At 38.1% G+C, this 14,235-nt stretch overlaps 1 protein-coding gene across 1 annotated transcript; it reads left to right on the top strand.

Moving 5' to 3' along the window:
- Window positions 1–2,272: 2,272 nt before the first annotated feature.
- tecrl2b (trans-2,3-enoyl-CoA reductase-like 2b) lies at window positions 2,273–13,597 on the top strand. The gene is made up of 12 exons (XM_056256984.1): window positions 2,273–2,447; window positions 3,903–3,954; window positions 4,115–4,159; window positions 4,822–4,925; window positions 5,019–5,134; window positions 5,449–5,554; window positions 6,065–6,137; window positions 6,208–6,251; window positions 8,573–8,630; window positions 8,911–8,999; window positions 9,197–9,242; window positions 12,801–13,597. Exons 1-12 carry the CDS (start codon window positions 2,286–2,288, stop codon window positions 12,926–12,928), a joined length of 1,023 nt encoding a protein of 340 aa, XP_056112959.1. The 5' UTR covers window positions 2,273–2,285; the 3' UTR covers window positions 12,929–13,597.
- The last annotated feature ends 638 nt before the right edge of the window (window positions 13,598–14,235 follow it).

Here is a 14,235-nt window from a genome sequence, read left to right as displayed (position 1 = left end):
AAAATGCTACTTATTTCAGGTTTTAGAACTGAATTTCACTATTCTGCTGTATAAGAGTGAACATAGCAGTATCAGAAACTCGAGCTCTGGTCTTGTGTAGAGAGTGAGGGCTGCCTCCTAGTGGTGAAAAACTGTATAAAATTGATTGTGTAAACTGTATTTTGACTGTATAAAAAGTCTAACTGAACATGGGACATCATCAGACTTATCCGTTTTTTGGGGAAAATTGTGTAACCAAATCCCTGTGTTGCCAGTGAACTGAACTCATCGCTCATTATGAAAGAAACTCACCCACTGCCTCCCATTAGAACAGCATTTACTGTACTCTCTGCTTTCTGCACACTGTTCAGTCAGTCACTGTAATTAGTGCATTTGTCCATCCTCAGCAGCTCTTGATGTATGCCTGCTTCTATGTCTAATTATCCACTGTATTGATCACTGGAGACAACTGTCTATTTATTTCCAGCAGTAGAGCACATACTCTCCATTTGACATCCTCATTAGGATCCAGCAGAAGATATTTAGTGGACCGATAACATCTCATTCAACAAAGGCAAGACAGGGTTACATTTGAGGAATTATGGCCTGTTCTGCTCACATGGACATGCTGGATGAAAACATTGAGTCTTTCAGAGGCTGGGAATCAATTGTGTGGCATGGATTTCACCTGCAGGACTGGAGGAGACATGGAGTCATTAATAGAGTTGCCTATTTTGAGGTAATACTTGAATTACATTTTGGCTTTGTTTTCCCCCTATCAGATATTCTGTTTTAAATGGAAACATTTAAATATCCAAATTCAATGAATATATTGCTGCAGTTAATGAACTGTTTTTTTGTGTGCCACATGTGTCCCCATGACTCACTATTGATACAATTAACAAATAGAATTATTAGAATAATTAACAGTTAGATTTAACTAAAGTTATCCAATATTTTTACCGATATTCTTAGACCCTATCAGGTCTACTAATATATGAATTCATATGGGTCTCTAAAGGATAACACATAAGAACACCATACAGGTACATAGCGTGCTAAATATCAGTTCATAATTAACTTAATAATGGACATGGCAACGGGCACGCAAAAGGTGTAACTTAAAAGTGTGTTATATCTAAAAACTCATTAAAAAAAATGAGTGTTTTGATAGTCTTGCCGCATTTTTGTAAAATTATGTTTCTCTTCCAGGTCATGAATGCATTATGAGGGTAAATAAAAACATATTTTATAAATATTTATATTTAATAAACATTTTTGTTAACTAACATTAACAAAGATTAATAAATTCTGCAAAAATATATTGTCATTGTTAGTTTGTTAACTAATGCTTTACCTGGTGTCTGTCAACAAATAAAACCTTATTGTATAGTGTTACCATTATTTTTGTTATTATTTTATGCCGAGTTGTTGTAGATTATTTTGTTATCATTGTGGCAGAAATAATTATTAGAAATGTAAGTGTAGACATTAATAATAATTAAACATTATTTATTTAAATAATAGTAATTATTAAAAAAATATATTTAAAATGATTTTTATTATTAATCAGGACCTACATTTTCATTTGATATGTAGAATAAGAGGGTTCCTGAGGATGACTCTGTTATGGTCTATCTCTGTGTGTGGTCACATCTACTTTCACAGTGGGCTGAAATCTCATCAATGCTGTGCTGTGCTTTACTTTTCTTCATTTAAAGCTGATAATCAAGGCTAGATGTCAATGAAAGTCCGTATATTATTAAAGCTTGATGGGGGGTCGTCTCCCCTTACCAGAAGGATTAAACTCAAGCACTTGATGATATGATAGTTGGCAGTGTTATTGGAGTTCAGAGGTGCAGCGGGGCTGATGAATTGCCCCTAACCGTCAGAGACAAATTTAGATCAGCTTGCAGCTCCAAATCCAAGACATGCCCCTCACATCTCTCAGCTGGCGTGCGTCCGTGTGCATATACCTACTACATGAGAGACACATTTCTGCAGACACACCTCACAAATACTCCAAGTAATGTATGACATGACATACCAGCCCTGTTTTCTGGAAATATAAAGTCATGCATGATTGATAATAAGCGTTTGAAATCTCAAAATGTGGTAACCTAAGCCAAATTATGCAACTATGTCAACATATACTCTTGCTGTGATACTCAAATGGATATGCCTGAGGTCATCATGAGCATGCCATCTCTTACCACGTGACTGTGAGGGTCCGATCGCTTCGCCCTACTGGCATCAGTATACCAACCTCCAAAATCAGGGTTCACCTACAACCCTCAGCAGGCATCATGGACTTAAGGGATCTCTTCACCGTAGCCCATTTCATTAAGATCAGGTGTGAACACGGCCTGAAAGCTGGTGCCACGGCCACCAAGGATAAGAATTATGTCTTTTTTGAGGTGGAGATCCTGGACCTCAAGAGCAAGGCGCAACTCTGCTACCTGGATAAGGTGTGTGTGCTTGCGCACCTTAGTGTTTGCATTGAGCAGTGTTGTTTTAATACTATTCATATGCTATTATTATATGTATGTATTATTATTTTGAATTACTTTTTATACTTTTATACTTTTTATATTGTCTAATTGTATTTTTCTGAATCTATTTTTATATTAAGTTATTTTGTTGTGTTTTGTCGATTATTATTACTTAAAAAAAGAAAGAAATCAATTTAGTTTTTATTCATTTTTATTTCAGCTTTAGTCGTTTTAGTACTGGTAGTACTGTAGTAGTTGCCAAAGCAAAATTTTTAAAAGTTGAAATGTTTTTTCATCGAATTAATACTGCTATGTCGAATTTTGTCCAAAACCTATACTTTTGTGAACTAGTCCCTGCATGGTTTTTCGCCCGATTGGAACCAAACCAGTTTTGGGCAATTCTCTGGACTCTCTAGATCAATAATTATCGAAAGAAAAGTTTAACTTTTGCATTTGGGTGGCTGTAATGGCTTTAATCTGAGGTCACAGAAAAAAAATCGTGAACATTAGGTGGCGCTATAAGTTGAGAAAAAGAAACATAAAATGGGCTATGACCACCTGACTGTTAGTCCGATTGACTTGAAAATTTGTATGCAGTGTCTTGGTCCAAGGTGCCATGTATGTGTATGAGGACATTGGTGTATCTCAAAAAACATGGCTGCCATCGGCCAATGAATTTTGAGCACCTATGAGACAAGGTTAATGAAGGCCAATCGGAACGAAACTCGATGGGCATGTTCAACTCATGGCCCTAGAGGTGTGTAAGAATTTTGAAAGAAATCGGCCACAAGTTGGCGCTAACGAGTTTTACGGCTCTGTGATCACGTGGTGTTGCACACATCCACACAATATGCATAGCATATCATAGATCTCCTCATACTGATCAACTTTGCCTCTAGAACCATTGCTGTCAATCAAATCGTTAATTATATATTCACGAATATGTTAAAAACGTACTTTTGCGAACTAGTCCTAGGTTTTTCGCCCGATCGGAACCAAACCAGTCTAGGACAATTCTCTGGACTCTAGATGAATAATTATTGAAAAAAACTTTACCTTTTGCATTTGGTTGCCTATAACAGGGTCATTTAGAAAATGGGTGTGGCAAAAAAAACACTCAAAAGCCTATTAATCCTAAACGAAAACTCAGAACTTCACAAAAATTTTATGCAGATCGGACCATGTGGCGCTATAACTGTCAAAAAGCTTTGAAAAACATATATTTCCTATGGTAAATTGCCTGTATTAGCTGTAAATGGTATTTTCCATCTATGATGTCAGTGGTTAAATGCTTGCTAAATAAAACTTAATGTCTTTAAAGCTTATGTGCTTAAAGGCCTTAGATGCTTGAACCCCACTAAATGCTGTATTTGCCATAAATGATATTTTAGTAAACAAATGCCTCTTGTTTCAATTCTTGAACTTCCTCAGGTGGAGCCCAATGCCACCGTTGCAGAGATCAAAACATTGTTGCACAAAATGTGTAAGTGATTTCTGTTCTTAAACAGTCAAAGACTTAATTTGATAATGCTTATTCAAGCTCGGAAGCTTACATATACATATATATATATATATATATATATATATAGTACAGTAATATGACCAAGCTGTTGTAAATATTACAATTCTTGAAATCCCTGTAGATCCCAAGTTTTATCCATCAAGACAGGCACTGAAGCTGCATCCTGGTAAACTTACTTTTTATTTATTATTTAATATTTTATATTTTATTCTGTTCTGAACAAAGGAGAAGGTAAAATAAAAAAGAGAGAGAATTAATACCTCACACACCAGATGCTTTTGCAATCTTAGAACATATGTGGGCATCTGCAATTCTCCTGCCAGAATATCAGGCATCATTTCACACTGGAGAAGTGAGAGAGTGAGAAAATTGCAGCTTTCAAAAAACTAAAGCTGTTCATACTGCATTATTTATGAAAATTTAGATTTTCTTCTTTAAGTGACATGTGAAGGCCAAGTGTGGTAACCCATACTCGGAATTTGTCCTCTGCATTTAACCCATCCAAGTGCACACACATTAGGAGTAGTGAGTAGTGAACACACTGCAAACTATGGACACACACACCCGGAGCAGTGGGGAGCCTTTTTCTTTTCTTTTTCTTTTTTTTTTGCTGTGGCGCTCGGGGAGCGTTTGGGGGTTAGGTGCCTTGCTCAAGAGCACCTTAGTCATTTCCTGCCAGAATTGAGAATCTAACACGCAACCTTCGGGTTACCAGTCTGACTCTTTAACCATTGGGCCAAAAAATTTCGTTTTTATAATATATATCTAAACTGAGGTGCATTTCTCTTTGGTTATATTTATGTCATGACTGACTTGATTGATTCTCAGAGGGAAAGGCCCTCAGTGATGATGATGTGCTGGAGGATCTACCAGTTGGCACCACTGCAACGATGTTCTTCCAGGACCTCGGCCCACAGTTAGGCTGGACTATGGTAAAGAAAGCATTTTGATGCATGCTTATTTTAACAATAGCAGTTTACTGTGTGCATGCCAGTAATGGTGTTTTTGTTGGGGGCTGATTGTAGGTTTTTCTGGCAGAGTGTCTTGGGCCTCTTTTCATTTACCTGCTGTTCTACTATCGGCTTCCATACATCTACATGCCTGAGTATGACTACACCCAAAGTCCATTGAAAGTTGTCAAGTGAGTTCGAAGTGAAAAATCTTGTTCAGATGTGCTAAACTTGATGAATGCTAATGAACAGCAAATTGATCACACTTAAATTTAGTTTATTCTTTTTTTTTTTTTTTTGGTGTAACCTAATGTATTAAGGTTGGTTCAGTGGTATTAAATAGTACTTTTGACTTTTGATGCTACTACACGAAGCACATTTTTAAGTTTTTAAAAAATGCAGCTCATGTAACTTTTTCTTTCAGTGTGAAAATAAATCATGAATAATTTACCAAACACGTGGCAAACAGTTTTCAAGTGGTTTATATTGGACCCTGTTGATACAGGCTGGCTTGCTGGTGCCACTCTCTTCATTACATCAAGAGGCTTGTGGAAACTATTTTTATCCATCGCTTTTCTGACGGAACGTTACCTTTACGCACCATCATGCTGGTATGTTTATGTCTGTAATATATTCATGAATTATTTACTTTTTCTTTCTCTGTATTTAATATGCCCCTTGCTGTTTTTATGCACTAAAAAATAAGACAACATGCTTTCCAAAGTCGTATTGTCACAATTGTTCCTGTCTTGGCACATTAGCTAATGTGTCTGAAGTGCTTATGACATTGGCATTAGTTCAGTGGTGTCAGTGAAGCATTGAGGAGCTTTAGGGGGGATATTTGGCTGCTTTCCATTAAGTGTCGTCTTGCTGGTTTAAATGATGCCCCTACAGTATCTTTCAACACACTGGGAATACATATGGTTTGACCATATGGAAGAGTCATTCAAAATAATGCCTGCACAAATGCTAACAATGCAAATGAGAAAGCTTAAATTAAGTATAAAACAGCTAAAATATACATTTAAGGTTTCCCTTTAACATTAAGTCTGGTATTATTCTTTGAGCAGTTACTGTGTGTTATGTGATCCTCACACAAATGTATAATGTCGTTTCTTTAGCTCTGTCTGTACTACTGGGGATTTGCATCATGGCAGGCATATTACATCAATCATCCGCTCTACACACCACCAAGTAAGTGCTCATTATGTCACACATTAGATAAGTTTGTGTCCCTCATATTAACTCCTAATTGTTTCTCTAGGCTATGGGAGACTTCAAATCTACTCTGCACTGGCAATGTTTTTGGTATGTCAAAATCTCTATTAATTAAAGTCAAATATTTAAAGCTATTTTATGTAACTTCTTTGATTTAAATTTTTTTTTATAATAATGAGAGAGTGCAAAAGGTCATCTTTTCCAAATCATGCCTTTATCCAAGTTTGATAAACCTATTATAATGATAAATATTTTAGAGCTGTCAGGACTCATTTCGTCGGAAATTGCATGCTGTACATAAGTCATTCACTTGTGCAAGTAATCTATGCTAAAAGCTTAACAAATCATCTAATACCATTAAATATGAAGTGTCTGTATAATATGTGTTATTTTTTTAATTTGTAGGGCTTGTTTTTTTTTGTTTTATAGAGAGCTTGGTTAACCTGGCCAAAAATAAACTTTTAACTACAACTCTTCCTTTTCATTCTACACATGTGTTTCTAGAAATGTCTACAAATTTAGAAAACTGATCTGAGATCAGCTAAAAACCTTTCAGGTTAGGACTGTAACCCGAGTTCCCAGACTAGGGAACGAGACACTCCAGGTTGTTTACACTTTGGGAACTTGGTTTCAGCACATGTGAAATCACGCTAATTCTATTGGCTGCCAGTAGTCATATGACTTAAATTGTCACGTACCTGGGACCATCCTGCTGCATCACAAGAAGATCCAGACAGCAAAACTCTCAAAGAGGCCTCTAGTAGAGTGGGCTCTAATGCCTAGAGGTGAAGGTACTCCACACACTCCATAGGCCGCAGAAATAGCCTGCACAATCCAGTGTGCTACATACTTAGAAGCTGCAGAGTCCCTGCTGTGTGCTCCAAAACAGACAAACAACTGTTCTGATTTACGCCAATGGCCTGAGTGGTGGACAATGCTAAGGGCCCGAACAGGGTATAAGAGATTAAGCCTCTCCTGCACCGCAGATTGAAAAGGCGGAGGAAAGAAGGCCTGAAGGACCACTGAACATGGGACTGAGGAAGGCACCTTCGGCATTCTATCTGGCCTAGAATGTTGAATAACTAACTCTACCCGCAGCAAAGACTAATCAGGAGGAGACAACTAGCAGGCCCTGAAAATCTCATACACTCTTCAGGGAGGAAATAGCAAGGAGAAAGGGTACCGAAAGAGTCAAAGCTTTACTCAAGAGGCTTAAATGCTGCCATAGCCAGACCTTCCAGGACAATAGCAAGGTCCCAAAAAGGAACTCTGGACTGGGGAAAAGGCCTAAGATGTCTCGCTCCCCTCAGAAATCAAGACACCAAAGGATGCTTCCCCAGGAATGCACCATCAATGGGTATGTGTGGCTAGCAGAAATGGCCGGCACATACACCTTAATTGCAGATGGAGTCAACCCAACAGAAAAGTGGTCTAGCAGGAACTCCAGCAGTGAACCAAGAGGGCAGTTAACCGGGTCCAGGGTCCATGCTCTCTGCACCACAAGGAAAGCCTTCACTTGAAGGCGTACAGTTTCCTAGTGGATTGAGCCCTTATAGGATGGTCTTAACAACCTCAGTTTAAAGATCAACACCAAGAGTTGATCCACTCCATATTTTGGTCGGGGGTGATAAATATTTCCCCCTGCCTGAGACAGAAGATCTCTTCGGACAGAAACCTTTCATGGAGAGCCGTCCAGTAGAGATATCAGTTCTGAAAACTAAACTCAAGCCGGCCAAAATGGGGCTATGAGTAATAGGCAAACCCTGCACTGGCGTCATGTCTGTACCATGGCATCCAACCCCAAGGGTACTGGAGGTGTTAGAGAGAACCAGAGTATTCATTTAGACAAGCAAACAATAAATAAGACAAAAGATTTCGCATCAAATGACAAACCCACCGGCAGCCAATTCTGTGATTTCACATGTGCTTCAGAGACCGGTAACATGGAAGCGTTCCCATTGCATCAACAAAATAACTCAGTATTGAGTCCCCTCGAAAGGGAACCACATACAGTAGACAATGGTTCATGGGTTAACAGAGATCTCCACCCCCTAGCGGGAAACATTTCGAAATGGTTATGCTGTAACAAAGGCTCATTTGATTAAATCATGTGACTTTGGCAGTTTAATACACAACCTGAATCACTGATTTGAGACAAATTGTTCACAAAGATTTTGAAGCTTCACAAAACAGCCTTTCAAAAGTGCCCATCACTAGCGAAAAGTGTCTCCAGCTGTGCGTGTTGTGAAACTGAATGAAAAACTAAACTTCAATACAGAAAACCACTGGGGAATCACTGGTTGTAAAAACAAAGAAACTGTTATTTATGCACTTTTATTTTTTGGGGGGCCACATGTTACAAAGTGTAGCTTTTTTCTCCATCATCTCTTTGTCTGTTCATTTTTATTCAGGTCTGTGAGTTTGGCAATCTCTCAGTTCATCTGATTCTGAATCGAATCAGCTGTAATGGTGAGCCCTAATAAAGATTCATCTGTTTAGTTGTGTGGGCGTAATCATGACCGATCAAGACAGACAGTGAACCCAGTGATTGTGATTAATTACCATTTCTTTCTTCCATTTCATGAAGAAATGTGTGGGTGTATGCTGTAAAATTATATCTAATTAATACCTGCTTCAGAGACTAGACAATCTCCTGAATGGATCCTTAACTCTTTAGTTTCTTGAATATTAACCAGTTTATATCCAGTTTTCATTACTTCATAACCTTACGATCTTCTCACATCGACAGGGTCCAGGCCTACAGAGATTCCTTATCCCACAAAGAATCCATTCACTTGGCTGTTTTTCTTCGTGTCCTGCCCAAACTACACATATGAGGTTTGTAAAGTAAAAAAGTAAAAAGTAATTTTTTTCATGTCAAAAAAGCAGTAAATGAGACATTTGGAACATCTGAGGTGTCCACACCTGTAGAGAGCTACCTCACAGTGTGTGTGAAAAGTTTCTGGTTAAAGTATCCTTGTGGAAATATTGTTTTGTGCAGTGATGCAAAATTTGAAACCTGAATTTATTTCCAGGTGGGATCATGGATCAGCTTCACAGTCATGACACAGTGTGTTCCAGGTACACAGTGTTACAAACCAAATGCAGAGAGTCCAAATGTCTGAGACCACAAATCGAATCGAAACCTGTGAATTAAAGTTTATGTATTTATGACATAAAATTAATGAGCTATATTTAATATTGTGCTTTTTTTTAGGCAACAGTCTTTCCATTTTTAAATAGTTATGCTGATTATATGGTCAAAAGTTTGCTTACCAGGCTACATTTATGTGATCAAAAATACAGTAATAACAGTAAATTCCTGTGATGGCAAAGCTGAATTTTCAGCATCATTACTCCAGTCTTCAGAGTCACATGGTCCTTCAGAAATCATTCTAATATGATTATTTGTTGTTCAATTATTATTGGTACTCAATTATTAATAATAGTCCTCCTTAATATTATCAATGTTGAAAATGATCTTTTTTGCTGCTCAATATTTTTTGTTGAAACCGTTATACATCTTTTTCAGGATTCTTTGATGAATAGAAAGTTTAAAGGGATACTCCACCATTTTTTTCATATTAAACTATGTTATTCCCTTAACTAAGACGAGTTGAGACATACCTCTCTCGTCTCAGTGCGTGCACTCAATCGCTCTGGCGCACGAGACACTTTGATAGCACTTAACTTAGCCCAGTTTATTCATTAGGATCCAACCAGAGAAGCGACCAAACACCTCCACGTTTTCCCTTTTTAAATACAGTTACACGAGTAGTGTAACTCGACCAAGAATGGTGACACAAAATAAAACGTTGCGCTTTTCTAAACGTGTAAAGTGGATAACTATAATGTATGGCGGAATACCATAGCAAGTGCTTGGGATCACTTCGACTCGATGCAGTAATATCATCACTCGTGAAAAGTCATCTCCCCCTCTCCCTCTCCGGAGTGATGATATTACTGTGCCGAGTCCATAGATATACACTCACCTAAAGGATTATTAGGAACACCTGTTCAATTTCTCATTAATGCAATTATCTAATCAACCTATCACATGGCAGTTGCTTCAATGCATTTAGGGGTGTGGTCCTGGTCAAGACAATCTCCTGAACTCCAAACTGAATGTCAGAATGGGAAAGAAAGGTGATTTAAGCAATTTTGAGCGTGGCATGGTTGTTGGTGCCAGACGGGCCGGTCTGAGTATTTCACAATCTGCTCAGTTACTGGGATTTTCACGCACAACCATTTCTAGGGTTTACAAAGAATGGTGTGAAAAGGGAAAAACATCCAGTATGCGGCAGTCCTGTGGGCGAAAATGCCTTGTTGATGCTAGAGGTCAGAGGAGAATGGGCCGACTGATTCAAGCTGATAGAAGAGCAACTTTGACTTAAATAACCACTCATTACAACCGAGGTATGCAGCAAAGCATTTGTGAAGCCACAACACGCACAACCTTGAGGCGGATGGGCTACAACAGCAGAAGACCCCACCGGGTACCACTCATCTCCACTACAAATAGCAAAAAGAGGCTACAATTTGCAAGAGCTCACCAAAATTGGACAGTTGAAGACTGGAAAAATGTTGCCTGGTCTGATGAGTCTCGATTTCTGTTGAGACATTCAGATGGTAGAGTCAGAATTTGGCGTAAACAGAATGAGAACATGGATCCATCATGCCTTGTTACCACTGTGCAGGCTGGTGGTGGTGGTGTAATGGTGTGGGGGATGTTTTCTTGGCACACTTTAGGCCCCTTAGTGCCAATTGGGCATCGTTTAAATGCCACGGCCTACCTGAGCATTGTTTCTGACCATGTCCATCCCTTTATGGCCACCATACCCATCCTCTGATGGCTACATCCAGCAGGATAATGCACCATGTCACAAAGCTCGAATCATTTCAAATTGGTTACTTGAACATGACAATGAGTTCACTGTACTAAAATGGCCCCCACAGTAACCAGATCTCAACCCAATAGAGCATCTTTGGGATGTGGTGGAACAGGAGCTTTGTGCCCTGGATGTGCATCCCACAAATCTCCATCAACTGCAAGATGCTATCCAATCAATATGGGCCAACATTTCTAAAGAATGCTTTCAGCACCTTGTTGAATCAATGCCACGTATAATTAAGGCAGTTCTGAAGGCGAAAGGGGGTCAAACACAGTATTAGTATGGTGTTCCTAATAATCCTTTAGGTGAGTGTATATGCGCCGAGTCGAAGTGCTCCCAATCACTTGCTATGGTATTCCACCATACATTAGAGTAGGGGTGCGCCAAAATATCGATAAGGCGATATCTCACGGTATTTACTCCCGCGATCGATTCTCGATGCGCTCTTGCCAAGTATCGATCTTAAAAGCCGTTATAAAACGCTCTATTCATTATCCGAGTTGACTGGATTTGACTAGCTTTCATGAGGCACACACGCAAAGTCTCTCGCTCTCTCCCTCTCTGCCGTGCTATGTATGTTATGCGCGCAGTAGGCAGTTCTGTCTCCCATGCGCGCTCTAGATTCCGGGAGATTTGAACTAATTTGCGGGCATCAGGGAGACGCTATCATTATGCGGGAGACTCCCGGAACTTCCGGGAGACTTGGGATGTCTGGCTTTGCAAAAGTCCGCAAAACGGGAAACACGACCACATGTACAGACACCTCACGCGGCATCACCCGGAGCTCTGTGAGAAAGCCGTGGTTGGTGCTGGCTCGAAGCCGACACACCCCGGCGTAAACATTTTTATTACTACTGATTGCAGCAATGTTACACTAAAATAGTGTCTGTGACTGTTTTGTTGCAACTGATAAGACACAAGTTGTTTTTGTTATTGTGTTTCATCCCAAAAAATAAATGGAGATTAATTTTCCTAATTAAAAAAAAATTTGTATTTCTTAAAACATGATATATTGTGAGTTATTACTGATAATATGTCGATTATCGCAGTATCGCCATATCGTGATATTATCGGTATCGTGAACAATGTATCGCATATCGTATCGTATCGTGAAGTACCCAGCGATTCCCAGCCCTACATTATAGTAATCCACTTTACACGCTTAGAAAAGCATAACGTTTTATTTTGTGTCACCATTCTTGGTAGAGTTACACTACTCGTGTAACTGTATTTAAATAGGGAAAACGTGGAGGTGTTTGGTCGCTTCTCTGGTTGGATCCTAATGAATGAACTGGGCTAAGCTAAGTGCTATCAAAGTGTCTCGCACGCCAGAGCGATTGAGTGCACGCACTGAGACGATAGAGGTATGTATCAACTCGTCTTAGTTAAGGGAATAACATAGTTTAATATGAAAAACGGTGGAGTATCCCTTTAATAAATAGCATGCATTTAAAATAAAAATATTTTGAACATTATACATATCTTTACTGTCACTTTTGATCAATTTAATGCATTCTTGCGATAGATAGATAGATAGATAGATAGATAGATAGATAGATAGATAGATAGATAGATAGATAGATAGATAGATAGATAGATAGATAGATAGATAGATAGATAGATAGATAGATAGATAGATAGATAGATAGATAGATAGATACTTTTGGACTTCTCTGTATATAAATTATGTGTATATATTTTGCTGCACCTGCCTGATAAGAACCATGAATCCTTCATATTTCTGCAGTTGGAGTTTTCGCATTTTTAGGGTTTATTCAGATGACTATATGGGCTCGGGCAAAGCATAAAACCTACGCCCAGCAATTCGAAGACTATCCTGATCTGAGAACAGCCATTATTCCACTCTTCTTCTAGATCTGTTGAATCGAGGATGAATCTACATGCACTTTTGTCATTGGACTCTTCACCAAACATCAGAAAAATAAGTTTTTTTTTTTTTTGTCAGACCTAGTTTTTTTTAGACACAATTAAGTTTGTGATGTACTCTCCAAAGTATTAACTGGTGATTAATTACTATTAATTGCATTAATTATAAAGAGGCTTACTGAGCATAGACTGAGGTTATACTTCAAAGTCAAGGAAGATACGGACAGTGACTAATACTTATGTGCAGGAGGCGTATATCACAAACTTAAACATTTGCTTGACAAAGAGTAAGTTGAGTCTCGATTGAAGGTCTTCAGACCATCAAGCAGAAAACATGGTGTACAGTATGATCCTGTTTTATTGTTGATTATTCATTTTTGTATTCCATTAAAACATTTTGCAGAACGTATCAAAGTGTTTTTGTAGTAAAGAAAATGTTACTGAAGATTTGTATTTCTCAGAAATAAAAGTGATTTTTCAAATGTCAGTATTTTCAAGATATGGTAAAACAATCTTACAGAATAGTTTTTATTGTTATTGAAAACCATCTGTTGTGTTATTGCATATTAAAACTATATTTGCTTAAAATATTTACTGATGAATACAATTGAAACACTCTTTTCCTCAAAACAGACACATTTACTCACTGATTTTCACAGTCTACACCATGAGGTCAGGGTTTGGCTGTTGGTAGATGCCATAAGTGTGTATTCACTGCATAAAAAAACTCAAACCAAATAAAGAGTTTCAGAGAGAGTGCCAGCCAGCTGACCCCTAGAAAGAGTAACAATAAAAAAAATCACTTTTTTGAAATGCTGCAAATCTGCATACGTTTCAGGTTCTGAATACAGATTTCAAATTTATTTAAGCTTATACTGTTGGTTTAACCAGTACAAAATCAACACATTATCAAAGTTATATTAGAATGAAGCATTTTGGTGAGTGCGTACACAGGCACTGCTGTAGCAGATGCTCTTTCATTCAGCATTTGAAAGATTTGTACAACAAAGAAAAATTGCAACACTAATATTTACAGATGTATAAATATAATCCATATTTCAGATTGTATGGGAACCTAAAGCAAGTTTTGTGTGCAACAACTTAGAAGTCTTTTTCAAGAGTTTTATACATCTACTTCGCCTGACCTGCATCAATTCATCAGCATTACTGTATCAATGAAGGTTTCCTTTCATTGGGTGGAGATTGACCTTTGGCTCAAAGTGCTGTGAACTAAGGGCAGATATTCAAAAATATCAAATATAATTTTAAAAATCTGTCATTTTTTAAACTTAATA

The sequence above is a fragment of the Rhinichthys klamathensis genome, unplaced genomic scaffold (assembly GCF_029890125.1).
Source record: "Rhinichthys klamathensis goyatoka isolate OS25496 unplaced genomic scaffold, OSU_Roscu_1.1 h1tg000134l_1, whole genome shotgun sequence".
NCBI classification, from domain to species: domain Eukaryota; kingdom Metazoa; phylum Chordata; class Actinopteri; order Cypriniformes; family Leuciscidae; genus Rhinichthys; species Rhinichthys klamathensis.
This window is presented reverse-complemented; position numbering and strand designations above follow the sequence as displayed.

Excerpts from the sequence above, each read along its gene's own strand:
- tecrl2b (XM_056256984.1), top strand. The coding sequence starts at position 2,286 with ATGGACTTAAGGGATCTCTTCACCGTAGCCCATTTCATTAAGATCAGG. Across the intron at positions 8,631-8,910 it reads GAATCGAATCAGCTGTAATG|GGTCCAGGCCTACAGAGATT; the intron begins GTGAGCCCTAAT and ends TCACATCGACAG. Across the intron at positions 9,000-9,196 it reads GCCCAAACTACACATATGAG|GTGGGATCATGGATCAGCTT; the intron begins GTTTGTAAAGTA and ends ATTTATTTCCAG.